Source organism: Cheilinus undulatus, linkage group 2, assembly GCF_018320785.1.
Source record: "Cheilinus undulatus linkage group 2, ASM1832078v1, whole genome shotgun sequence".
Classification (NCBI taxonomy): Eukaryota; Metazoa; Chordata; class Actinopteri; order Labriformes; family Labridae; genus Cheilinus; species Cheilinus undulatus.
The window spans coordinates 380,106-406,295 of record NC_054866.1 but is presented as its reverse complement, the minus strand read 5'-3'; the positions used below and the strand labels follow the sequence as shown (position 1 = coordinate 406,295).

General features: G+C 40.2%; 1 protein-coding gene and 1 pseudogene across 1 annotated transcript; one reads left to right on the top strand and one right to left on the bottom strand.

The window, feature by feature from the left end:
- Positions 1–405: 405 nt before the first annotated feature.
- gmps (guanine monophosphate synthase) lies at positions 406–26,190 on the top strand. The gene is made up of 16 exons (XM_041807794.1): positions 406–646; positions 2,043–2,215; positions 3,902–4,016; positions 5,875–5,972; positions 6,123–6,226; positions 6,470–6,663; positions 10,219–10,384; positions 12,084–12,235; positions 12,452–12,625; positions 13,127–13,232; positions 13,317–13,432; positions 18,625–18,750; positions 20,992–21,107; positions 21,192–21,322; positions 23,960–24,132; positions 24,250–26,190. Exons 1-16 carry the CDS (start codon positions 620–622, stop codon positions 24,349–24,351), a joined length of 2,073 nt encoding a protein of 690 aa, XP_041663728.1. The 5' UTR covers positions 406–619; the 3' UTR covers positions 24,352–26,190.
- LOC121527445 lies at positions 16,810–16,910 on the bottom strand (annotated as a pseudogene).

Below are 26,190 nucleotides of genomic sequence, written 5' to 3'. Positions count from 1 at the left end.
TTTCAACAAAAATATATTAATTACATCATTTTAATAATTCCTTTATTTTTTTAAAGAATTCTCGGCCCCCAAAGCGCCTGATTAGGAAAAAGATGGCCTTGCACTAATGTTATTGATGACCCTTGCTGTACAATAACTCTTTTGATTAATTCATAGGTTATTATAATTGTTATATACTCAGCAATTCTTAACAATGTGGCCCTCAGGCGGTAAGAATAGTCTTTGAGGCCCTTGGTAACCTGCCCACCCCTGACATCCATGAATGTAGGCTAATAAGTGACGTACCACCCCTGATATTTGAACATCCTCAGTCTTATCCTGTGCTTTCTAAGCCCATCCCCACTGGGACCAGTGTCACACTTTCAGACTGAACTTTGTGCTCCACCCATGAACACATACTCGTTTATTTAGCCTGCTCCTCTGGTGGAAGTTATTCTTCATTGGGTGGAGGAGAGAGTGTGACAGCACATCTCTAAACCAACAGCCCAATCTGCAAACAGTAGTCGGCGCGCTGAGCCAGAAGCGACCCAGCAGCTCTCTCTCTACCCCCACCTCTCTCTCGTAGACCTGGGACGCTGAGGCGTAGGGGAAAGCTCATTCCATAACACGGCAGTCCTCCATGGCTCTGTGCAACGGAGACAGCAAGGTCAGTGCAGCTTAACTACCCACTCCTTCGGTCCAGGATAGCCCGGTTAACTTTGTAGTGGGACTCTGGTTACTGGTTTAGTCCCTCCTGGTTAATTACGGCCTGTGTATACCTTAGAGGGGGAAAGTTAGGGAGCATGTAACGTTACAACCAGGACCGCTGAGGAGTACGCTGGTGATGCCTGTTGCAGTATTTCATTAACATGTTGATCATCAATGATACAAGCCGGATTAAGTATCTCCACGATGTTAGCTAAGAAGAAACCTTCCATGTATTTTGCCACCTTACTCGGTTGCCTTCCTATGGAGGATCCCTCCAGCAGCCTTTGCCTCCAAGCACCGCGTGGGTTTTAGCATAGCAACGCTAACTTAGCCAGTCAGGACGTGATGCTAACATGCTAACGGTAAATACTGTTTATACTATGCGTGAGCTAGCATGCTACATGGGAGATTTGTTAGCTAGCTTCAGTTGGAATATGAAATCACATTCCAGGCAGCCGAGAGTATATTTGTAAGGATGGCTTGCCCTCATTGTGGAAAGTGACTTTGAGCTTATGTCAAACTCGTCTGTTTCTAGCCGTTGCTGTCACTAACTGTTACTAACTGACAGCTTTGCTAACGTCGTCACTAAGCTAGTACCGGTCTGACAAGTTGTACTACTGCTGCTGTTACCGGTCTGCTGGAAACTGTCGTGGATTTTACGTGTTATGGTATTACTCCTATGGCTACTTTGATTAGCAACGGCTATAAACGACATTATTAAGCACATTTTAGCAAACAACCATAGCTTACAGATGAGTAACATAAGTGGTGAAGAGTTTCCTCCACTTAGCACATTGGAGCGTCTCTTGTCGTGTTATTGACTAGGGAGACAATCTGATGTCTGTCCTTAAAACCTTTAAAATCAATTTTAATAGGTTTTACTGGCAGCTTTCTGTCTGTATGTTAGAACAAAGATCCAGAGTAGTGACATCGCTCTGGAGAGAAACGGAAGACCCTGTTTGAGCAACCTTTAAAAGTGATCTAAGCTCCTCACTAATAACCTTTGAGTAGCTTGTGGGTTTCATGTGATTCTCCTGATGGGCTGAATGGTTACAGCACGTTTCTCTAAAGTGACTGTCTGAATTGGAGCTCACATGTTCATAATTATCCGTGGCCTTATTGAGTCACATTTTCCACGGGGAGGTCAGAGATGGAGCACTGTTTGGTCTAGGAGTAGTACACCACATCCCACTCAAACCATCAACAAACCGCACCAACACACAGCAGGAAGACGACTTTTTTCAACAGTTTTGGAGACAGTTGTAGCAAACACAGGTGTGCAACAGCAAAGGTGTTATCATGGACTGTGCAGACACCTTCAAAGTGTAAACGTGTGTTTTTTTTAATTTCTGCAGCTGGAGATCAACAGCGCAGAGCAGAATGGGTCATGTGAGGGAGCGGTGGCCATCCTGGATGCTGGGGCCCAGTATGGTAAGGTGATTGACCGACGGGTGCGAGAGCTGTGTGTACGCTCTGAGATCCTCCCTTTAGAGACCCCAGCCTTCGCTCTCAGGGAACAGGGTTACAGGTGAGCATAACAGGCTTTTGAGACAGATTTCCAAATAAAATGAATTCACAATTTTGTCATTATTAAGGATGTGTGATATTATCAGCATGATATTGTTATCAGCAGATATTAACTTTAAAGTTTATGTATCAGTGTTGGCAGATATGAGAATGTTTGCCGATATTTCTAACTATGCATCAGCTGTATAAGCTACAATGTACCCTCAGTGGCCACTTTATTAGATACACCTTGCTAGTACTGGGTTAGCTGGCATAGTTTCAACAAGGTGTTGGAAACATTCCTCAGAGACATGATAGCATCATGCTGTTGCTGCAGATTTGTTGGTTGCACATCCATGATGTGAATCCCGTTCCACCACATCCCAAAGGTGCTCTAAAGGACTGAGATGCCAGTGTGCCAAGAAAATATCCCTCACATCATTACACCACCACCATCACCAGCCTGAACTGCTGATATAAGGCAGGATGGATCCATGTTTTCATGTTGTTTACTCCAATTTTGGACCCCCCCTCCCATGTGACTATCGCAGATGAAATCAAGTCATCAGACCAGGCAATGTTTTCTTCTGTTGTCCAGTTTTGGTGAGCCTGTGTGATGCCTGTGGTAGTTGGACCTGACTTGGTCTTCTGCTTCTGTAGTCCATCGACTTCAAGGTTTCACGTGTTGTGCCTTCAGCGAAGATACTCTGCATACCTTGGTTGTAACAAGTGGTTCTTCAAGCTACTTTTCTATAATCTCTTACCAGTATGCCCATTCTCCCCTGACCTCTGATATCAACAAGGCATTTTCGTCTGCACAGCTCACCAGATATTTTCCCTTTGTCGACCATTATCTGTAAACCCTAGAGATGGTTGTGTGTTAAGATCCCAGTAGATCAGCAGTTTCTGAAATACTCAGACCAGCCCGTCTGGCACCCAAAACCATGCCACTTTTAAAATCCCCTTTCTTCCTCATTCTGATGCTCGGTTTGAACTTCAGCAAGTAGTCTTGACCACATCCACATGCCTAAATGCACTGAGTTGCTGCTATGTGATTGGCTGATTAGCTGTTTGAGTTAACAAGCAGTTGAACAAGTTTACCTAAAAAAGTGGCTAGTGAGTGTATATAATAAATCAGCCTTAAATATACCCAAAATGCACAACTTCACCATCAGGTATAGGTGGTTTCCTTGGTGCTACACATTCAAGGGAGCCCACCATCAGCTCTGAACATTTTTGAATAAAGCCCACAGGTAAAACAACTACCAGACTGTCTACTTCTTCACTCTTCTCTCAGCTCTGCTCAGCCCCTCCTGACACAAGAGACTCTTGGTGTTTTTACTATTAAATAAAGGTTTGTATGGGCGTTGGAATTGCTCAGTGGGATGAGCAGGGCTATAGTCCTCAATGCACTGGCTGCATGATCTATGCCTGGTTCAGCAGAAGTTTTGTGCATGCCTTCTACCATTCTCTCCCCCCATATTTCCTGTCTCTCTTCATTTCTTCAGCTGTCCCATCAAATAAAGGCAAAATGGCCCCAAAATAATCTTAGAATATAAGCTGTGTTTATATTGGTATCAACTAAATTGTGTTTGGAAGCACTGGCTTGTGGGATGTCAGCACAGATATTCCAATATTCTGCATCCCTGGTCAATCTAGTATGGTTTCATACACTAAATATGTTTTTCTTTACTCTTCCTCTTTTTAGGGCAGTCATCATTTCAGGTGGTCCAGCCTCTGTGTACGCAGAAGATGCGCCCTGGTTTGACCCCGCTATATTCACCATAGGAAAGCCTGTTCTTGGGATTTGCTATGGGATGCAGGTATTTATGCACATGCACATATCCTCTGTGTAGAGTTCTGTGATTGCAAAGATTTGTACCTGTGTTTTTTAATGATGTTTTAGCAGTATTTAAGATAAGATAATACTTCATCAATCAACAGAGAGGAAATTCTAGCATTGCAGCTACACAACACAAGAGAAAGAAGTCAGTAAAAGTACAGTAGAATTAAAATAAGGAAAGGCCACATAAACAACCTTAAAATTAAAACAGGAGGTATATAGAGTTGGCATTCTGTGCAGGGAATCACAAAGTGACTTGTGTTGATGTAAAGATGAGATTTGGGCCCATGAGACAAGATTTCACACTATTTTTACTTTGATAGCAGACCATATGACTAGTATTTTTGCTTTAATTCAATTTTGAAAAGGTTTAACTATGAATCCTCTTTTATAGAATTTCACTGAAAATGTATTCTGCAGTGAATGTCTTCTCTAGCCATGACCCAAACATGCGTCTAACACCACTTCATATCAAATATTCATGCATGTTAATATTGTGTCACATCCTCATGACTTCACTTCCTATTGCTACAATCCCAGCGAGAGTAAATGAATTATAATCAAAGCAGTCTGATAAGCCTGAACCATATTTATTTTTGTAAAACTTTTTTAAAACATGACTAGATCAGAGTGAAATTTAAAAAAAACTGCATCAATTTAATCAAACTATTTCTCATCCTCTATCAGAGATCATCACCATTACAAACACTGCTTGTCCAAAAAAAACTTTTAATAAACTGTAGGATAATTCTGTGTAAAATAAGTGGTCTGTTTTTTAATGTGGGCTGACAGTGTTAGATTCATCTTACACACACATCTCGTTCATTTAGCAATGTATGTCAGACAGCTAACAGGAAATGCTTATTAGTGGCTATTTCTCTGGTTTTGGAGCGTACAAAGCACGTTATGGCAAAATTCTTTCTACTTAGTTAACCACTGCTCTAGACTTGCTCCCAGGGGGTGAGGTCACTCTCCTTCAGTTGGAGCAAACCTGCTGCGCCTCAGAGTGCGGTGCAGTCATCCTATGTAGAAATTGCAGGTAAAGGGGGGTTGTCAGTGGCGATTCAGACAGGTTGCAGAGGATCAGCTGTGCTCCTTTTCTTTACTAGCTGCCACACAAACCACTTTAAACTGTCAGGAGCAGTAGAGGGACACATACCACTTCAATTGGACCGCTTCATGGTAGCCTGTTTTGGGCCATCTATGTAGACTGTAAACCTTTGAGACATTTTCACCTTAATGATTGATCTTGTAATGTTTTATTCTCGTGGGATAAAATCTCACCACAACCCAAGTTGTTATAGTTGTATAGTACAAGATTTATATATATATATATATATATTAGATATATTGATAAACAGAACAGTTGCGACTGTGTTCTGAATATTAATATCTTGCATGATTGTAGTAAAACATGTGAGTTAAGAAGTATTAGCAGGTGGGCAGATGGTCGAGTAGTTTAAGGCGCGCACCATGTACGGCCTGGATTCGAATCTGGCCTGTGGTCTTTTGCTGCATGTCTCTCCCCACTTTCATCCCTGTTTCTGAATCTATCCACTGTCCTCCTCTATCTAAAAGCCCCAAAAGACCCAAAAAATAAATCTAAAAAAAGAAAAGTATTAGCATTTTTACTCCGAGAAGAAAAACTCACTCCAGATTGCTCTTCAGCTCTCTTATTCTAGCTGGGTCATTATCGCCTTCTTTAAGGGTGCCCTGATGCTAGCCAGAAATCAACATCCTTCTCTCTGCATCAGACAGCAGATAAATATTTTACTGACACCAAAATAAAATCTCTGTGTCCAACTGTTAACTCTGCTGTGTGTTTTGTTGTTTGGCAGATGATGAATAAAGTATTTGGTGGTACGGTCCATAAAAAGAGTGTCAGGGAAGATGGCGTGTTCAGCATAGGGCTGGACAACACCTGCTCTCTCTTCAGGTAATTGGGTTGCTCAAGTCAATCACAAGCATCAAGAGGTTTATCATGGCCTTTTCTTAGATTTAAGTTTGTTTCACATAACTTTGGTCTAAGATTTTCTTGAACACAACCATGTTCCTTCAACATCAAACTGTGCTTTTATTTTTTCAGAGGCCTTCAGAAGGAGGAGCTGGTCCTTTTAACCCATGGGGACAGTGTTGATAAGGTGGCTGATGGCTTTAAAGTGGTGGCCCAATCAGGGAATATCATTGCCGGTGAGCAGATTATGGGACGGGCTGTAATCTAGTTCTTAAAACCTAAAGTTAGACTGAGTACACAGAAATAGTTTATGGTATTATCTGTTACAGCCTAAGGTAAACATTTAATACTTATACAACCTCTTGGAGGGCAGTTAAATCTATTATTTGATCTGTTCTGAAGTTTTTATTTTTCTTTGTGTGTAGAGGCTTTCCAGAAGTTAAAGCGTGACCATGTTTATGATGTGTTTTTGTTCTTAGGAATTGCTAATGAACAGAAGAAGCTGTATGGGACACAGTTTCACCCTGAGGTCGACTTGACAGAGAGAGGCATGGAGATGCTGCGCACCTTTCTTTTTGAGATTGCTGGATGCACAAGCAACTTCACCGTACAAAACCGCCAACTGTCCTGCATCAATGAGATCAGAGAAAAAGTAGACAAATCTAAAGTGCTGGTGAGTGGAGTCTGTAAAACACTTCATGATTGTTTGTGACTGATGCTATCCAAACCAGATTGAGGTCATTGAGATGGCGTTGAATGGGGAAATATGAAACAGAGATTTTTCAGCATGCTTCAGTCTACTTTGGGGATAATCTGACCAAAAGTCCAAGGCTCATAGTGCTGAATGTGATGTTTGGTGGCTGCTCAGGAAGTGCAGGCAGCAGCAGCATTTGTAAGAAGTTAAGAGGGACCAATTAAACTCTCAAATTAAACCCTGTTTTATCTGGAAAGAAGAAGTCGACTCCCAGAGCGACTTCAAACTGGGCCTCATCTCATGGGTGTAAAGGCGATAAATGAGTGTTGGAGATGGGCTCAAATCAAAGGAGTTACACTGAAAGAAATACATACATGCAGATTCATTTAATTTCTGTTCCTTAACAACAATCTGAGAAACAGATGATTACTGTAACCTAAGTGTCTTAGCTCATACTGCAGTTGTCTTTGATAACTAGGCTTTTCTTATGAGTGCGCTGTTAACCAGGTCTAAGTTAGCTCAAGTGTAAAGATATAGTATTAGTTATTGCATCTGTCTTGATTGAGTTTGTGAGGTCTGACAAAATACAAATCATGTCAAGTTAAAATACTGTAATACCCTAGAATCTGGTGTAAATGCTGCACTTTTAATACCTTTTTCCATCTAGAAAGCTGCCTGCGGCTTATAAGGAGGTGTCACATTTACCAGTATGAAGTGTAGAAACACACATTATTACTAGGGATGCACCAAAAATTTGGCCACCGAAAATTTTTGGCCGAAAATGGCCCAAAAGTGCATTTTTCAGTTTTCAGCCGAAAGACTTATATCACCGAAACAACAAGGCCGAAACACCATGTTGTGATGACGCAAGCAAAAACTGGAGCCAGCACACGCTTGGATCAGTGGTTCTCAAATTGGGGCACGCTACGTGAAGGCACTCCAGGGGGTACGCGAGATTTTAAAATACATGCAGACTATTTAAGAAAAATAGCGCCTTTCTTTGCACGTCAGGAGCTACACGAGTATATTACATGCTAAAACCACATTCGTGCTGCGAACGTCTGCGGTGTGTTTTTCTCTGTCCTCTGATTAACAGTGATATTCATTGAAGCGGAAGATGAAAGGAGGTTTGTCCCTCTCTGTCCTTCACTCCGTGCGTAACGCGGCACTTTTACGCACAGCCAGGAGGTCAGTGCCATTTTGTTTCACTGTTTCATTCACTGTGCCAGCCAAGTTTGTACGAGGAGGGACTGACTTTTCATTCATTTTATGTCAAATATGATCAATAAGAGTTATAATATCGCACAGCTGAGGCTCGCGGTGAGAGGAGTTAACTCTCTCCACAGCGCACAGACTGGCTCACCTGTCTGTGTTCAAGACTGTTCAGAGGAGTCATTTAGCTGGTTGATCTGGAGCTTTTATAAGTCGTTTGTCTGAGGTCAGAAGAGACTGTGTTGGTAAATATTTCACTAAAGTCCCGTTAGTTTAGAAACAGCTCCAGCTATGTGAGTTTCGCTCCAACGAGCGCACATGGTGGTGGTGGTGCCGATTTTTAAAGTAGACAGAGGAACAAAAACGTCCTCCTCTCCAACACCACCTGATGTTTGATATCTCCTCATATCTGTCTGTATCAGTTCTTGTGTTTTTGCCTCTTTTTTTAGCCTGGTAGAGAGGGAGACAGGCAACAGGCAGCCCACATTGTCCATATGAGCGCAAATGCGCTACTTAAATATCCACAGCAATGTCGCGCTGCGAAATGATGTTGCAGGTGAGGAAGCTTGCATTGATTCGCTACGGGTTCTAAATGTAAATATTTTGTGTAAATAATTTGCATGAAAAAATTGCATATAGAGTGTAAGGACCTTAAGTTTATAAACTGGAGTTAATATTTTGTAGGCTCTTAAATTTAATCACCCTAAAACCCCCCGAGTCTCCCCCATAGCAGAATGGTTTGATCCACACTGGAACATGTCTGTCAATCACTGTATTCAAAATTACTCCATTCATAAAAAGGTTTATGATTTATTTTTTGTGAAGAAATGCTGATCTATAACTAAGTTCCTGATTTCAGTTTGAGAAAAGAGAAGTCTTTTTTATAATTTGTTTATTATTTACAGGTTTTTAGTTCTCTCTAGCTCTATGTTTTTATTTTCAAATTGTTCCAGAGAGACCACTGCAGCCGAGCAGAGTTTTGCACACTTCTGGGTTTAAAGCCTTTCCAGTCACTGTTTTCAACAGCTACATTAATTTGAATTCTCACATTTAGAGATAAGAAGATGTGCCATGACTTTAGTCATGCATTTTTAATATTTAAAATGTATGAAAAAAAAAATCTAATATTTGTAATTTGAAAGTGTTTATCAGTGACAAAGTTTGATGAATCAGACAGCTGTCACAGCACTCTTTAATGTCTTTCTTTTTGGCCAAAAAGCTTTGCGCTGCTCGGGGGGTACTTAGCTGAAAAAGAACCTCACAGGGGGAAAATGATTGAAAAAAGGTTGAGAACCACTGATTTAATGTATACATGAGTGCAGTCAAGTTAAACATTTTATTTTGTATTTTATTTTATTTTATATTGTGTATTGTTGGAATGAAGTGCTTAATAAATATTTACGTAATTTTGTAATTGATTTATTCTTTGAAGCATTAATAATAATTTCTGCAATTGCAATTGATTTTAGTGAGGTTAGTATGCAGTCATAGCCATAAATGCAATGGTGCTAATAATTGGCATAATAATTTCTTTCGGTGTTTCGGTTTTTGGTTTTCGGCCTTGGTTTCCTCATTGCTCCTCTGCCGACCTGCCTCAGCTTGAGTTTGTGAGACTGACAGGGGAGCAGTGCTTTTGTGCTGTGAGTTGGTATATATGATGGTGGAGTGATTAATCTCAGATTTTGCTCTTGTATAGGGGAAGTTTTATTAGAACTGGGTCATATTTCTTTAATTAAACAAGAGCACAGAGTCACATTGAAAGTTTTTCATGACTGAAAAGATGCTATCGCTCTTCTCCCGACCTGCCTTGTCATGAGTTTGCGATCATTACGAGTAGGTTGAGTTACACTGTAAGCTAATGTATACAGTAGCTGCAGTCATGTGCAGCTGTATAAAAGTGTCTATTTTATCACAGTTATAGCTTCTTCCACTGGTCTCGGCATGTTTTATCCACACCATAATCCACTGTTCATAAACTACGGCGGCATTCACCTGTCAGTTTGTTACAGAGTTGTCATGAATGTGACAGACAGAACTTTTGTCTAACCAACTTCAGAGGATTTTTTTGAAAAGTCCTGACCTTCCTAAATGCTCTCTTTGGGAGGTTTCTCAGATGAATATGAAATGTATCCACTCAAGGAATGTATGGGACAGTCTGTCCAAACAGGAAGTCAGACACAGCCAGAGCATCCATCAGTTTCAGTCATGGCGTACACGGCTGCTGTGGGTTTTAGGGGTTAGAGCTGGAGTTGAAGTGTGTGATGCCACCACTACTAAACTGTCTGGCTCAACATTTACGACTGTTTCTAATTATTCCTTTAGGTGTTGCTGAGTGGTGGAGTAGACTCAACAGTTTGCACAGCTCTCCTCAACAAAGCCCTGAACCAGGACCAGGTGATAGCAGTTCATATCGACAACGGCTTCATGAGGAAGAGAGAGAGTCAGAGTGTGGAGGAGGCTCTCACCAAGCTGGGCATCAAGCTCAAAGGTGAGTTCAGAGAGAAATAGTTACTGTAATAAGTCAACATTTATTTGAATTTAACATGTTGAGTCATCATAATGATTATTAGAGCTGTGCATCTTCACTGGCCTCACAGTTTAATTTGATTATGATTATCAGACATGATGGCTTAATGTTCTCAATGCATCATGATTCATCAAAACAGGTTTCATCCTCAACTATAAACGGAAGGCTTCTGAAAAAGGTTACACTAAAATAAATAGGCTTCATTAAAAAAAAAAAAAAAAGATTTCGTTAGGTTTTATCTGGTTTTTTAGTGAATAAGTTTTCATAGATTCTCAATGAAAGATGTCAATAAATATTGAAATTAAGCAGATTTATCATCTGCATCTCTCTTCTTTCCTTCGCTCTCATGCATCTCTTATTTAGTTACAGAAATGAACTTCACATCACCCTGTTAGGATTTTAAATCTGGGGTGAAATGTGACAGACAGCCTCCTGTGTCAGTAAAAGGATTTTTATACATTGACTCAAAAATAGGGATGCATAATGGTATAGCTGTAATATTGGTATCTGCAGATGTTAGCTTATAAAAGTTAGCTACCTGTGTTGGCAGATTCGGACATTTCACTTGATATTTACAACAAATGTATCAGCTGTATGCACAACTTTGTGGAGTTTCATTCAGGACAAACAGACCTTTACCAGCTGAGGTTTGTTTATCTTTATTCCTCAAATTTTAAAGTGTGTTCTGAGGACTGAGGTTTTAGGTCTGACCTAGATTTATTAGTTGGTATCAAAATCAGTATTGGCTAAAATAAATTTGTAAATATCTCTGTATCGTTTCTGTCAGCAGAAAGCATCACTTCTAACGTGTGCTACCCAAAATACAGGAAAAGCTGCACCTTTTGAAATAGAAAACCACTGAAAAGCATCACAATCACCCCTGTTTTAAGGAGCCACTGGGTATTATTTGAATATTAAAGGGGACATATATTTTGCAAAAATGACTTTCAGGCTTTTCTAACATAAATATGTTCCCCTGGCCTGTCCACAATCCCCCACCCCAAGTACCAGAAAAATACTTTCTTACCCCCCTTTCTTTCTCCACCTTTCAGAAAATGTGTGCTGAAACAAGCTGTTCTCAGATTTTCTCCTCATGATGCCATGAGGGGAGTTAGCCCCGCCCCCAGGTTTGGTTGCCCCCCACCTTGGAAGAAAGTTCCGCCCCTTCTTTCCTGATCCTCCTCTCAGTTGGGAGGAGAATCAGGAGAGCCACATCCATTAAGACACATCCATTCCCTGAGAGGGGCGTGGTCAGGGGCGGAGTCAGACAGCTCAGTAACTGATCAGTAAATTTAAAGCCACAGACACAGAAACAGCTCGTTCTGAGCGGGAGTTTTAGACATACAAAAATTCAATACCTGAATGTTTTTTTCAAAAACAAACTTCACAGACATGTTTTGGGGACCTCTGAGATCAAACTAAACTTGTCTTAAAAGGATGAAATATGTCCCCTTTAACAACAGATCCAGCTATGGGGGTAATATGAAAGCAATGTTAGTTTATGCTGTTTAAGGTTTGACTCTGTGTTGATGCAGAATTCTGCATTCCAAAGCATTGTGGGAAGATTATTCTCAGCACCTCTGAGAATACTATGAAAATACTGACACAAATCTTGTCTTCTTTCTGACATATTTCTCCTCTTAATTGTTGCTGTATTTAGTGGTAAATGCGGCTCATACCTTTTACAACGGAACAACAACCCTTCCCATCTCTGAGGAAGACAGGACACCACGAAAACGCATCAGCAAGACTTTGAATATGACCACAAACCCAGAAGAGAAGAGGAAAATCATTGGAGATACATTTGTCAAAGTTAGTACAGCCTTTTAAAAATCTTATAGAAATTTTGGCTTTTTTAATTTATATTCAACGCGAAGACGCTGCCCACCTACCATGCAATTCATAAAAGTGTACCTCATAGTCAGTTGGTTTGAATACTTCACCTTTGCACGCTTTTGCTGTAAAACTTAAGTTTTGCTTTGGTTTTCCAGTGTTGCATTTGTCTAAATGAGGTGTGTGGTTACACAGGTGGCTAATGAAGTTATAGGAGAGATGAATCTGAAGCCAGAGGAGGTCTTCCTGGCCCAGGGTACCTTGCGACCGGATCTCATTGAGAGTGCCTCTCACATTGCCAGTGGCAAGGCAGAGGTCATCAAAACACACCACAATGACACAGAACTCATCCGCAAACTCCGAGATGAGGTACAACACACAAGCGTACACCCACATGCATAGTCACTTCATTTAGTTCTCTGATATATTTATACTGTGTCACAGTATGGCTGTCGTATTTGTGATTTATATGACTTAAAAACACACAAAAGCAGCATTATTGCAAAAAAAAAAAAAAATTCCACCACAGATTAGAGCAGAGATGAGTCACAACCATCCACTGGGGTAGAAAAAACCTCTGATAATCTTGAATTCAATTTTTCCATTCTTAAAGAGCAGCATACGTGAACAGCATCACATTTGAATTTAAGAAATCCTCCATTGCCCTTCATACTTAGAGGGTTGTGTTTAGTGTTTCTTAAGTATCACATCCTTAAATCCTTCTCATTTTCCGTTTAATGCTCACAGATTATTTAATGTGTGTTGTTCTTGCTAGACTCTTTTATATAAATGCATAATGATGCAACACTTAAGTTCATTCCTCATTCCTTCACTGTTCAAAGCTGATCCCACTGCTTTGTGATCCTCCAGGGAAAAGTAATTGAACCTTTGAAAGACTTCCATAAAGATGAGGTCAGAGCGCTGGGCCGAGAGCTGGGCCTGCCGGAGGAGATCGTCTCCAGACACCCTTTTCCAGGCAAGTCCACACACAGATGCCCATTAGAAATAATATTCCATTCATTCATGTGTAAATGAGCTTTTTCCTTTTCTTTGCCTTCAGGTCCTGGTTTGTCCATCAGGGTGATTTGTGCAGAGGAGCCCTACATCTGTAAAGACTTCGCCGAAACAAACAACATTCTCAAAATTGTCACGGATTTCTCAGCAAGTGTCAAAAAGGTCAGAACTTTATCAAAAAAGTCAAGTGACTCAGGACTAATGATGGGAAAAGACTGACTATGAAAGCCTCTTACTGCTTTACCTCCAAAATCTAAATGTGTTTACTCCTTAAACCAGAAAAATAATTCACATGTCACTGGTGAAGCATTGCTGGAGTAAGTCTGCTGGAGTCTCTGCTTCCTGTAAACTCCCTCCAAAAGCTGAGGTCAGTCAATACAAAGTCCTGTCTGTTATGATGGTGACTGAGTTAGATTAAGACAGTGGTACTAAACCTTATTCTACCAAAGAGCCACATTGTCAAGAAAAAATTTTAGCTAGAGCCACAATCCAAACCCGAAATGTAAGGTAGATAATATATCAGTTAATCTGTAGTTGAAATGAAATAAAACAGTGGATTGGTGGATAACTATGAGGTTAAATGGGTTGCAAATGTCTGTGTAGAGTCAGAAGAACCAATATGTCACTGATAATGAGCATATGTTTATTTTATTTATCACTGACATCAGGTTAAAACCTTGTATCTCAATTTTTCATGATTTTAATTTTTTTATAAATCATATTTAAATCATTTTATAAATCATAAACTTTTCATTCCCTGAAAAGTGATCATTTTGGAGATACCAGTCTTTGGCCCAACACCAGCGTTATGAAAGTTTCACCTGGCCAAGAGATTTTTTTAGATATTAGAATGAGCTGAGTTTGAGCTCTGAGAGGCTTTTCAAAGAAAATGATGAATGATGGTTGGGTATTCAGGTATTTATATCTCACCCTGGGACATTTACTGGAGTTCTGTGGCTTTATTAACATAACAGAGATCCTTTCTAATTTTTTCCACTCATTATTAATCCTTTAGTTAAAGGGGGAGGGGCCTCATTTTGGTCTTTTCCCTGGGCCTCCAAATGACTAAAACTAGCCCTGCCTCACACCTGCAGCTCTCCAGACACATCATTTCACTCTGCCTCATTCTTGAGCTTTGGTTTTATATTTTTGCTCTTTTGACGATATTTATGATCATTAGTGCATTTAAGATCAAATAAAACACCGCTTGGACAACTTTCACAAGATATTAGATATTACGTTATCTCCACATGTGATCCGTGTGAGTTATGCTCGTTGATGACGCGCATTGGCGTAATTGTCATAAGATCTGGGTGTGAGAGAGCATCGGCAGGATGTGGCTGGAGAAAAAGTTAAAATGAGGAAATGGGAAGCTTCAGTTTGAACATAAGACAGCAGACCTCAAACCAGAGGTTGCGCTGGACTTTTTTGTTGTCTGTCACTCCTTTAAAATCCCGCTGAATCCATCCTGACAGAGAGCTTCATACAGCACATGCTCATGCATCATAGTGCCAAGACAAGTTGGAGAGATGGAGAACAACTTTTTAATTCTGTCTCTGTTATGACCTGTGAGTAGGCCACAAACGTTTGCCTTTATCTATTAGATTTCCATGTCTGATATCATGGAAACTACGGTGTTAAAGTGAGGTTAGAGAGAGAGAGAGAGAGAGACAGACAATAATTTCGGCATAGGTGTGCAGACGTGATTAGAACAACATGAAACAGGCTCTCTGTGCAAAGGCCTCTGCATGCTGACCTGTGTACTGAGACACCTGCAGGCTGCAGCAGCCTCCCAGTGCTGTCAGCATGGAGACCAACGCGCTTTCATTAATCTATGATGTTGAGGTCAGTGAGAGAGCCTACTGGCTACAAGATTTTTAATAGATTAAATAAACTCCTTGATAGTCCATGTGTGCAAAATGGAAAAGGTGCATCTGTCTGAGTGTGTGCGCTCTTCTCTTACACGCTCCTCCGTCGAGCGCATCCGACAGTAATGATATATGGATTTAAAATAATCATTTAAATTTGGAAGTTAAAGCCTGTCTTCTTTGTGTGGGAAGCAGATTTATTGATGTGACTTAACATGAATCTTTACTGATGACAGTGTTAACCCTCATAAATGTTTTTAGTTACAGGTTTTTTTTTTTTCAAGTAAGCCTTAAAAGAGCTGCAACTGGTCATTAAAGAGCCACATGCAGCTCATGAGCCACGGGTTGAGTATCACTGGATTAAGAGATCACAGAGCCTTAGATCTTTGCTGTAACATCCCTTAGATATATTATCATTAGACCAATCATCACAACCAACACAGTGGCGCTGGAAGAGAAGGCTGAGCTAGACGACAGTCTGAAAGAAGACTGTAAACAAACGTACTATATTTTCTGGACTACATTATCTCTAAATGTCATGATGAGTGATACACTAGCTTGATGCTAATACTAACAACTGTTACTCTCCACGCATTTCTCACCAACATTTCTCTTTTTTCAGTCAATGGTGGTCATTCTGTGATGACACAATAAAGGCGGGGACGTTATTGCCAGAACTGGACAAACTTTTCCTGTCTCATAGTTCCGTCTTTCAGCGCTAACTTCATTATTCTTCTGTCTGTTTGCCATTTGGCTTGTTGATACTCGCTTTTGCATACGTAGAGAGCTCTGTGGTAAATTTCACTAATGTGATGGAACATATTGTGGGAGTCAGAAAAAAATTGAATGTGCAAGACTTTTAGGTGGATCCACCAAGCGGTCCGGCTCAGTTTGGTGCAGAACAGCACACATATTTTTGTTGCGTTTTGAGTAAAAGTTGGAAAGGGTCCCAAAAAACCAGCCCGTACTGTCCCACTTTTCGGCACCCTTCCATAGGGGTACCAGTCTTACCTATCCGTACCAAAGAGGTGGAGCTACACACACAGCAATAGGGGGTTGTACTGACGTCACATCAACACACCTCTCAGCTGCTCAGCTGCTTGGCTTGGGGCTGCAAGACATGGAAGTCTGCTCTGTGAGGAATGGGCGAAAATGGGAGAAAAACAGACTAATGTCTGCGTAAATCTTGGATATTTGGACACAACGGAGATCCAAACTATTTCCTAGTCTTTGGATATTGGTATCTGGCCACAAATCAAGTTTCCTGACATTTATCTGGACCTGATTTTAAGAACACAAAGCAGAGCCTGAAGGCTCACATCAGCCTGATCTATCTGAGAAGGATGTGAAACTTAATTAATGCTAAATTAAAGTTTTGTGAATACGAAGCCCTAGAACAGCTGATTCTCTGTACTGTTACTAGTTCTTAATCTACTTCTTATGTAAGGTAACCTGTGAAAACATCGCTCTGTGGTTTTGGACGTGCTTGTAAAAACTTCAGGCTGCAGTCTATTTTTTTTTTTTTAAAGATTTATTTTTGGGCCCTTTCATGCCTTTATTTGATAGAGGAAGGACAGTGGATAGACTTGGAAACAGGGAAGAGAGTGGGGGGAGACATGGGGCTAAGGGCCACAGGCCGGATTCGAACCCGGGCCGCCTGTGTACACGGGTAGCGCCCCAAACCACCCGACCATCTGCGCTTCCACCAAAGTCTTTACAAACACATTTCTCAAGCCAACAACTAAAGAAATGATCCCTGAAAGTATAGTCTTCGCTGCAGTCTATTTTAAAACGAGATCAGCAAGGATTTCTGACTTAATCTAGCTTGATTTTAACACCAGCTGAACTTTTACTTTATTTTTACTGTGGTGAATTCTCACAGTACAGCTCTAAACTTTCATATTTTGTTGTATAAACTGTTATGGACTAGACATATCTACATATTGACATATCGTTATGACTCTGAACGTGTCTGTACACGTATTCCATCAGCTGAGGATCTGTACTGACAGTGGTTAACATCATTAAGATGTAGTTATTTTTCAAAGCACTTTCAGCTGAAATAAAGCTGTTTACTGCTTATTCTCTACTGATTACTGTCACTCATCCTTTCTATAACTCTGTGGCTGGACCAGCAGACTCGCGCTGCATGGGACTTCTCATTCATGCCTTTACAGCCCGCCCACCAAATTAGGGCACGGGTGTCTGTGGAAACGCTAACTGTTTTGGGGTTTACCATCCCAAACCGTACTGAATCAAACCGAAACCCCTGATGGAAACACGGCTCTTGTGTCATGAGGGGTCTCAGTCTTTTTCGTGCACATGGAATAAAATGATGAAATTTCAGTCCCAATAACCTGTAACTGCTGATATGACTATGATAATTTTTAAAGGTGTTGTCTGACCTCAGCTTAAGACATCAACAATCAGAGATAATATGCTGATCCAGGCCTACAAAGTAAGACTGAAGTCCTGTTCAGACCAAAGATTCATTTCTGAAGTTGATGCACAATAAATCTGTCTGTACAAGATCGACAGTACTGCACATGAACTGTTTTTCTATATTTGAATCATCATGTAATGTTTAACATTTGGCTCTATGGATTCAACACTAACTCCCCTTTGTTCGTAATGTGGCAGTGTAATTTCCCTGCACATATAAACACAAAAATGTCTTAGTAGCTCAGTCTTGTTTGAAAATAGATACCTGCTAAGAAACAATATTTTTTCACTGGTAAATGTAGCTCCTACAACCTTAAAATTCTCATGCATTAGCACATATAACGTGGTCTGTCCTGCTTACTTAGACAGCTGATGAAGCAGACAGGAGTGTTTATCTGGCTGAAGTTTTCAATGAGAAACCTTAATCAAGAACAAGATAGGACTACATCATCATTTCAAAAATTCTGTCCATGATTTCATCCAACAAAATATTCCACTTTGAAAAAACGGGCCTGTTTGTTGGGAGTTTATAGCTTTTAAAAGTAGATTTCCATTTATGAATTTTTTATTTAACATTAATCTGCTTGCAACTTCCACAAACCAGCTACTGATGATTTGACACGCTAACCTGCATGAACCCCCAACGACCAGTGTGATACTTCCCTGTTCATTTCTGTCCTGGAAATGAGATTAGTCAGAGCAGATTCTAAGAATCCCAGGTTGATGATGGAGCCATAAATGTGCAGCCTCTGCTGGTGTTTTGTCCACATTACAGCAAAGCTAGGTTATTATTAGAAAGGCTTTTGCAGCTTTTTGATACAGATTTTTTTTTACAGACAAAAAAAGACCAAATCAAGAGAAGTGTTTACAAGTGACCCTAGATAAAATATTTTCTCACTGCCAGCATACAGACAGTGGAACTTGGATTGTTTTCCTGTTAAAGGCTTGGTAGCTGCTCATAACTCAGTAGATAAGATGCACATTTTTTTTACTTTAGCAACATAAAGAAACTAAAGGAGAAGTGTCTTTGTGTTTGCTTTCCAGCCTCATGCCCTGCTGCAGAGAGTCAAGTCATGCATATCAGACGAGGAGGAAGAGAAGCTCATGCAGATCACCAGCCTTCATTCACTAAATGCCTTCCTGCTGCCCATCAAAACTGTTGGCGTCCAGGTAATCAGGCTAGTTAATCCGTTATTTAAATCCAGCGGTTGCTGGTTGTTCCACACGCTGGCATGTGAGTAATCTGACATCACTCTCTACAGGGGATAGCAGAGGCACCTATGCTCACAGTAGGCTACTAGCATTTCTACTATTAATACTAGTAATAGACCTGATTATGTATGAGCTTTATTTCAGATTCATAAAAGAAACAGGAGGTAAATTTTAGAACCAGCCTACTTAAACAGATGTCAGTGACTCTGTCAGAAGAGCTGAGTCACCATGAGGGTGCTCATAGGCAGAGAAACTGTGATGCATAAGAGGCGTTATGAAAGAACATTTGTTGTTAGCATCATTACTTATGTTATTTTGATTAGGGCTGGTGCAAGACAAGTTTTACATGGCCTGGTTTTTATTTTTTATTTTTTAAAGAGAGTATTTGGAAGCATTTGTTTTGTTTTAAAAAGCCCAAACTATCACCGTAATACTAAAATTTAAATTCCTCAAACTAAGAGCTATACACCTGTAGCTATTTTTATATTATTCTATCAAAATCCTCACCGATTGCAAGCATTAAAAGTTTGTGCTTATATCCATTGACGGCCACTGAAGGGAACATATTTGTATATGGGAATGGTGCACCATAACAACTACACTGCCACTGGAAATGTCCTTGAAGCCTGGAAAAATATGTCTAGAGCAGTGTTTATTCTGAGAGCTATTTTTAATTTTAGTCTTAGTTTTAGTCTTTAACTGAAATGCATTTTAGTTTTAGTCACATTTTGGTCATTTCTATCCTTAATAGTTTTAGTCCACAAAATGTCCTCACATTTTTGTCTTTATTTTTAGTCCAAGCATTTATTTTCTTGCCTAAGTCTGGTACTAAATCATGGTAGTGTATTCTCTGCACTCTGCCAAACCTGGGTCTCTGCTTTCTACAGCTGAGAGGCAGAAAAAGTTCAGCTGCAATGTTTTTGACAGATCTACCCACAGTGGAGAAATATCACAGATTATGAATGTCCAACAAAAACTACATTACATTTTAGTCTAGTTTTAGTCATCTTGATGAAAACTAAACTCAATTTTTGTCCGTTTTAGTCGTCACAGATCTGTTTTTGGAAAAGAAGGCTGTTGACGAACATTTCTAGTCATAGTTTTAGTTGACAAAATTAACACTGGACTAGAAAAGAGGAGGAACCCTCATTTGGAAAAAGCACTACCTCTGTGATAATGCTGTTTAAATGTAATTTATCTTTTATTAGTGCAAATTACTGACTCTTACTTTTCAGTGCTCTTATATAGCATTACAGACATTTAAAGGGTGTCTGCAGGGTCTTTAAAAGTATTAAATCAGATGTTAGATTTTCTGCTTAGACCCTGATTTAGCTGCATTAAACACATGCTTATAAAAAGGATCAAGGTTATTGATGACTTCTTCCAGTGCATTGAAGCCCAGATGTCTAACTGTAGTAAGGAAGTAGTGAAAATGGTGTTAGTACACAGTTTTAGAGGTTGTTTAGACAATGCAGATTTATTTAGTTTGGAGCTACTGGCTGTTTATTTCTCTGGAGAACTCAGATCTTCATACTACAGCACATAAATGTCCAGAAAGAAGGGAAGCTGGAAACACAACGTCCTTCTTTTCTGTTTGTCTTGTTGTATTTCCACTGTAATTTAGAGGTTAACCATGAGACACACCCACCCACACAAAGCCCTCAGTTTCTTACTCACCGACTCTCTCCAGCCAAAGAAGGAATTTTTTCATTATGTCAGTTTTTCAGCTCTAATATATTCATCTCCTACTAACAGTGTTTTCTGTAGAGAAAGTTAGACTGGGTGATCAGAGTGTCTGTGTTCGGGATGAGCGACTGAATAATGGTCTGACTTCTTTTCTCACCCACTCGGGGCAGTCAGACAGTGACAGTCTGTGTCTGTGTTTTCTGTTGCTTGTAACTTCCTGTTTAAATCCAGAGTTTTAAATTTAACCCTAAACCTCAGATTGGTGGGCAGACAGGAGACTGTGGACAAACACGGGGCAGCTTTTCTGCTGTTGGAGTTTATTCCCGTTGAAAATGTAAAGACTTCTTTAATAACAACAACACCAGTGTTAGGAGAGATTAGAGAAGTGCATATAAAGTGATTTGTTTGTTTTCAAGTGTTTATATCCTGTTGTTGATTTTAGCCGACAGTGACGTTGTAGTAACCATGTTTGTTTTTCCCTTTAAATAAAAATCTTTCTCTCTGTGCTGTTAGGGTGATTGCCGGTCCTACAGTTACGTGTGTGGTGTCACGAGTAAAGAATCTCCACATTGGGAGTCTCTAATGTTCTTGGCCAGACTCATCCCTCGCATGTGCCATAGCATCAACAGGTACGTCACTGACCTGTGCTCTCAGAAACAGACTGCTTATGAACACACACTCACTCATTTATTGATTCATGTCTGTTTTTTCAGAGTTGTGTATGTCTTTGGATCCCATGTTAAAGAACCGCCAACAGACATCACCCCGACCTTCCTGACCACAGGAGTTCTGAGCACGCTCAGACAGGCTGACTTTGTAGCTCATTCTATCCTCAGAGAGTCTGGTAAGTGATTCATAGTACTTAGAGTTAATCCTGGCGTGTTGAAATTTAACAGAAGATTTAGAAGGATTCATTCTGAGTTTGTACAACTTCGTCATATGCTAACAGGAAGTAAACCCAGGTCTGTCTGAAGAGGAAAACCTTCTGCAGCGCGGTTTACCTTTCTTACAAAGCTCAGCATGTTGTATTAGGTTTTCGATTTATGCCTCTGCAAACATGCATGTAGGGCTCCTATAAAAAGTATTCACTCCTTTGGACTCGCAACTTTACTCCACTCTTTTTTGCTAAACAGCTCAAGCTCTGTCAGGTCATACAGGGATAAGGCGTGAACAGCCCTTTTCATGTCAAGCCACAAATTCTCTGTTTGATTGAAGTCGGAGATTTGACTTGGCCACTCCAGAACATTCTCCCTCTACCTTTGCCATCCTTCCAGGACCAGCTGCTGAGTCCCTGCAAATAAATGCATGCCAAACGATTCATTTCTGTTTTATTTTGCATTAGGGCTGCAGAAATAGATCCTTTTTGTAATCAAGTACTCTAATAAGAAATAGTGCATTTTTTAAATCAATCACTTTTGCTTTTTTCAAGAGAAGCAGTACAAGACAAATGAGAAAAGAAGCTGGGTTCCTTAAATGTACCACTTCTATATTAAAAATTAGTATTAACAGGTTCTCTAAATATATTTTATTATTTTTTAGTCAATGAAGTTCTGATGACAGTTTACATTTCTTAAAGTTACAAGGAAAGGAAGTTAAATAATGACATTAGTTTATGCCATATTTGGGTTTTTAGGATCCTCTCCCAGGAGATTTTGGGTGCTAACACTTTATTTCTTCTATCGTAGTTTATTTTTATTTTCCAATTTGTCATTAAAGGGACACTTTATCATTTTAACATCCTCTACTTTATGCATGGTTGTAATATTTCACATTATAGCGAGAATAAAGCTCCATCATTCACACAGAGGTCTGATGATGTCTGAAAGGTCAACCTTTAGATTACAGGAATATGGTTGATTTTTTTTAAAAGGGATTCACTTTTAATTTTTGTACATTTTTGTTTATCTACCATAATAAGCTGACATTTTAAGGATATCAACTGACATGGAGTGCACATTTAAAAGGATAAAGCTGTTCTATGACCTGTTGAATCCTGACTGTATGATGATGAAAATATCACTGTCTGTGGCAACAGCGAGTTTCTATTTAATTGGTGTCAATTCATTGTCAATGTAAGTCCTATCAAGTCATTCGGGATGCTGAAACTTTTGGAAAAATACACTGGAATCAAGACGTCAGCGCACTGAATTTTAAATCATAATTAAATGTATAACGTGCACGTGGAAGAGAGAGAGAAGGAGAGAGAGGGAAAGCACCAAAGCAGGACTTGAATCGTGAAGCCTGACTGTGTTCTGTGAAACTGTCGGGTCAATCAGAGAAGTTTTTGAAATTCCCTGAAGTCTGCAGACACAAACTGAGCACTGTCGTACACCAGAGAGTCATGCAGGCAGCACGTAAACAAGTGCCCATCCGATATGAGAATTTTGGGGCTGATGCCCAATATTGGGGGCTAAAAAAAGCTGATAACTGATATATCGGCCGATATATGAAATAAGAACATTGATATAGATAGGATTTATACGATACATGACCACAAATGTGGACATGTGAATAACCAGTTGCATTTATCTTTAATCAAGTGCATTGTTCCCCAAAAAAATAGCCGTCTGTGCGAAACACAGCACGCTGTGCAAAACACGGTGCCATGTCCAGGCTTACAACATGGACGTATATGGATACATGACTGATTTAAGTGAAGCCTCGAGGAGGATAGTTTGCCTCGAGGAATTTTTTGGATCGAATCACCTGGATAATTCGAGGAATCGTTTCAGCCCTATTTTGCTTGTATTGTTATGGATGCACGTATATGCAGAGGTTTTAACATTTATTTGTCTCTCCATAAACATATAATATTAAAGAATTATTAATCAAACAATATCTTAACATAGCTCTAAGCCCTGGTTTGCATGAGCAACAGACACACACAGCTAGATCGCATGATCACACAAGTGCTGATGTGCTGATCCTCTATGGACAGAGGGAAGATTTAAAGCAGGAGGAGAAAGTTCAGGCTAGTTCTTATCATCCATCATGCCTAAATGTTTGCCCTCAACAGATAAAGCCATAAGCCTACACTGTCAACACGTTAGTGTGCGTTTATAAGTGTAGGTGTGTTCCTGAGTGTTGAGTTTTTGTGTGTCTGTTCTGCAGCATGAGAGCCGTTGCTGCTGGGTAAAGATGCGCCAATGATCAGAGGGACTTTGCAGATGTTTTGGGGGAAATTTGACCCTTGTATATGCAGATCAGCCTGATTGTAACAGTGATCTACATGATAAATACTGGTGCTAATAGACAAACATGGTCAGAGTGAGACAAAGGCTGTGACACTGATATATTCCACCAGCCAAAGTGGCTACTTGAGTCAGTCTGGTATCTGGCATGGCTGAAGTCTGCTCGTATTTGGCTAGTTGGCAGCTGTGGATTTCAAGCCCTGTGAGCAGCTGTAAGGGGTGGGGAGAAGTGCTCAGAGTCTGAGGTTGAGAGTGTGGCTATGGCCCTAATGTTTTTCCTTTTTTTCCAGGTTATTCTGGCAAGATCAGTCAGATGCCTGTCATCCTGACGCCCCTGCACTTTGACCGTGACCCACTGCAGAAGCAGCCATCCTGCCGGCGCTCTGTGGTGATCCGCACCTTCATCACCAGCGATTTCATGACTGGCATCCCAGCCATGCCGGGCAACCATATCCCAGAGGAGGTAAATTTATAGTCCAGCTTTGAATTTAGTCTTCCAAGATTTATTGAAGCATTGTTGTCATTAGGAGGACATTGACAGTCCTCTCCAGGTGTATTCATTCAGCCTTTTGTTTTCCAGGTGGTTCTGAAGATGGTAAACGAGATCAAGAAGATCCCGGGCATTTCCAGAGTCATGTATGATCTGACCTCCAAGCCACCCGGCACCACCGAGTGGGAATGAAACCCTTTATTAAATCGTACCGATAGGACACACTCACACACAATGCACAAACACACTCAGCAGATAACAGAGAGGGCTGGTGAACTCCTTTCCCTTCAGTCCTCCTTCCTTCTATCCTCACCCTGCTCCTCCTCTCTTCTCCTGTTCCTCCTCCCCTCTCTCTAACATTCCCATGGAAGGCAGACTGTACTGTGATGGGCATACAAGCAGAGGGGCCTCTACTCTGCTCTCCCCACAACTCCTCCCTGGTCTTAATGTTTTGGCGATAGGGATTGATCAATGTTGGTTATTGATAATATATTGTCATTTTTTGATCCATGTACGACAGTGTTTTCCTCTTAAATGAAATAGTATATTGCTGCTTCCTTTTGTAAAGTCAACCTTTAAGACAAGTGGCGAGAAGCTGTGAAAGTTCAGAACTTGGACTTCAGTGTTGTGCCTCAGATTGCGTTATGGGATGAGCTGAACGTGAAAACAAACAAACAGTAGTGTTAAGAAAGAATAGTGACAGGAGACTGGAAGTCTTCAGCAGATGTTTTCTAACTTGTCTGACGTGTCTCTCACCATCGTAGAGTTTTCTCAACCTGTTTGTTCATTTCCACTTTCTGCCTCTAAACTGTGCTATGAAGAAGGTCGTCTGTTTAAGGTAAAACTGGACAGACGGCCCTTGTGACCAATCAATTTTAAGCTTTTTTCTTTTTGCCAAAAGTAGAAAATGCCGTGGTGAAACATAATGTTGTGGGCTCCTTTGACGATCTTCTCCAAGCTACATTTGTTGACGAGAGCTCTTGGCTTGTTGCTGAGGCATCCGTGGGCATCCTTCAAGCCAAGATTAGCTTCAGTATGAGGACTAGTGTGCAGCTGTGCAGGAGGCCAATATGATGGGTAACTTTGTATGTGCCTGTTCGATTGCTATTGTTTATTCCTTCGGGGCGACCCAAGAAAGGAGGATTCAACACTTTTTCTCCTCATGCTGCAATATGTATGCTTTTTATGAAGAATAAACATGGCAAGGGGACTAGCTATTAATGAATTATAAGTACAGTAGAGTTTATAACTACATTGTGTAAGTTGCTGTTGTCATTAATCATCATTTGGCTGCCCATTTGTTGTACAAGGGCACATTTTTTGCACATTTAAACTTGTTTCCACTTTTTAAGCATTGGTGCTTTATCAGCATAGAATTCATGGAGAACTTCACCTTATAAATGTGTCACTGTGTCAGGTTAAGATAAAAGTCTGTTGCCATCTTTTACATAAGTTCACTGTGTCTAAGAAAGCATATTTTTCTGTCCTACACTGTTAAAACCTTCAGCACTTCATATCCCTCGTCTTCAGTCTGTCATTTAGATCTCAGTGAATACAGCGCTCAGGTTTAACTGAGTTTGAAAACATGAATTACTCCTGAAGTAGACACATTTCACTCAGACGTGGTGGTTCTCATGCCTCCAGGATTTGTTTTTGTGCCTCTCATCCTCTGTTCAATCCTTAATCTTTAGTGGCAAAGTACTCCTAATGGAACACGGTTTTCCTAACTTGTCTTAACTGCTCTTCTTCCTGAGTTCTGCCTTTTTCTAAGTGGGAATTTTCTGTTACACAGTATGTCTACATTACAAACAGCTTGAGAACATTGGACATCTGATTTTGTAGTTAATTACAATATCAATACAATTAAGTTATGCAATTTATTGTCTGTTTTTTTTTTTTTCAGTTTTTTCAACAATGCTCATTCTCCTTTAGTAACGTGCCTCAAACCAAGCCACTGCATGCAGTTTCATCAATGATGACATTTGTACAATGGAAACTGAGCTTTAATAAAGATCTTCATGTTGAAACTTC

Bases quoted from the DNA above. Each gene is read 5' to 3' on its own strand.
- gmps (XM_041807794.1), top strand. From the start codon at position 620: ATGGCTCTGTGCAACGGAGACAGCAAG. The intron at 4,017-5,874 runs GTATTTATGCAC...GTTGTTTGGCAG, and splicing joins GGATTTGCTATGGGATGCAG to ATGATGAATAAAGTATTTGG. The intron at 18,751-20,991 runs GTAATCAGGCTA...CTGTGCTGTTAG, and splicing joins TCAAAACTGTTGGCGTCCAG to GGTGATTGCCGGTCCTACAG.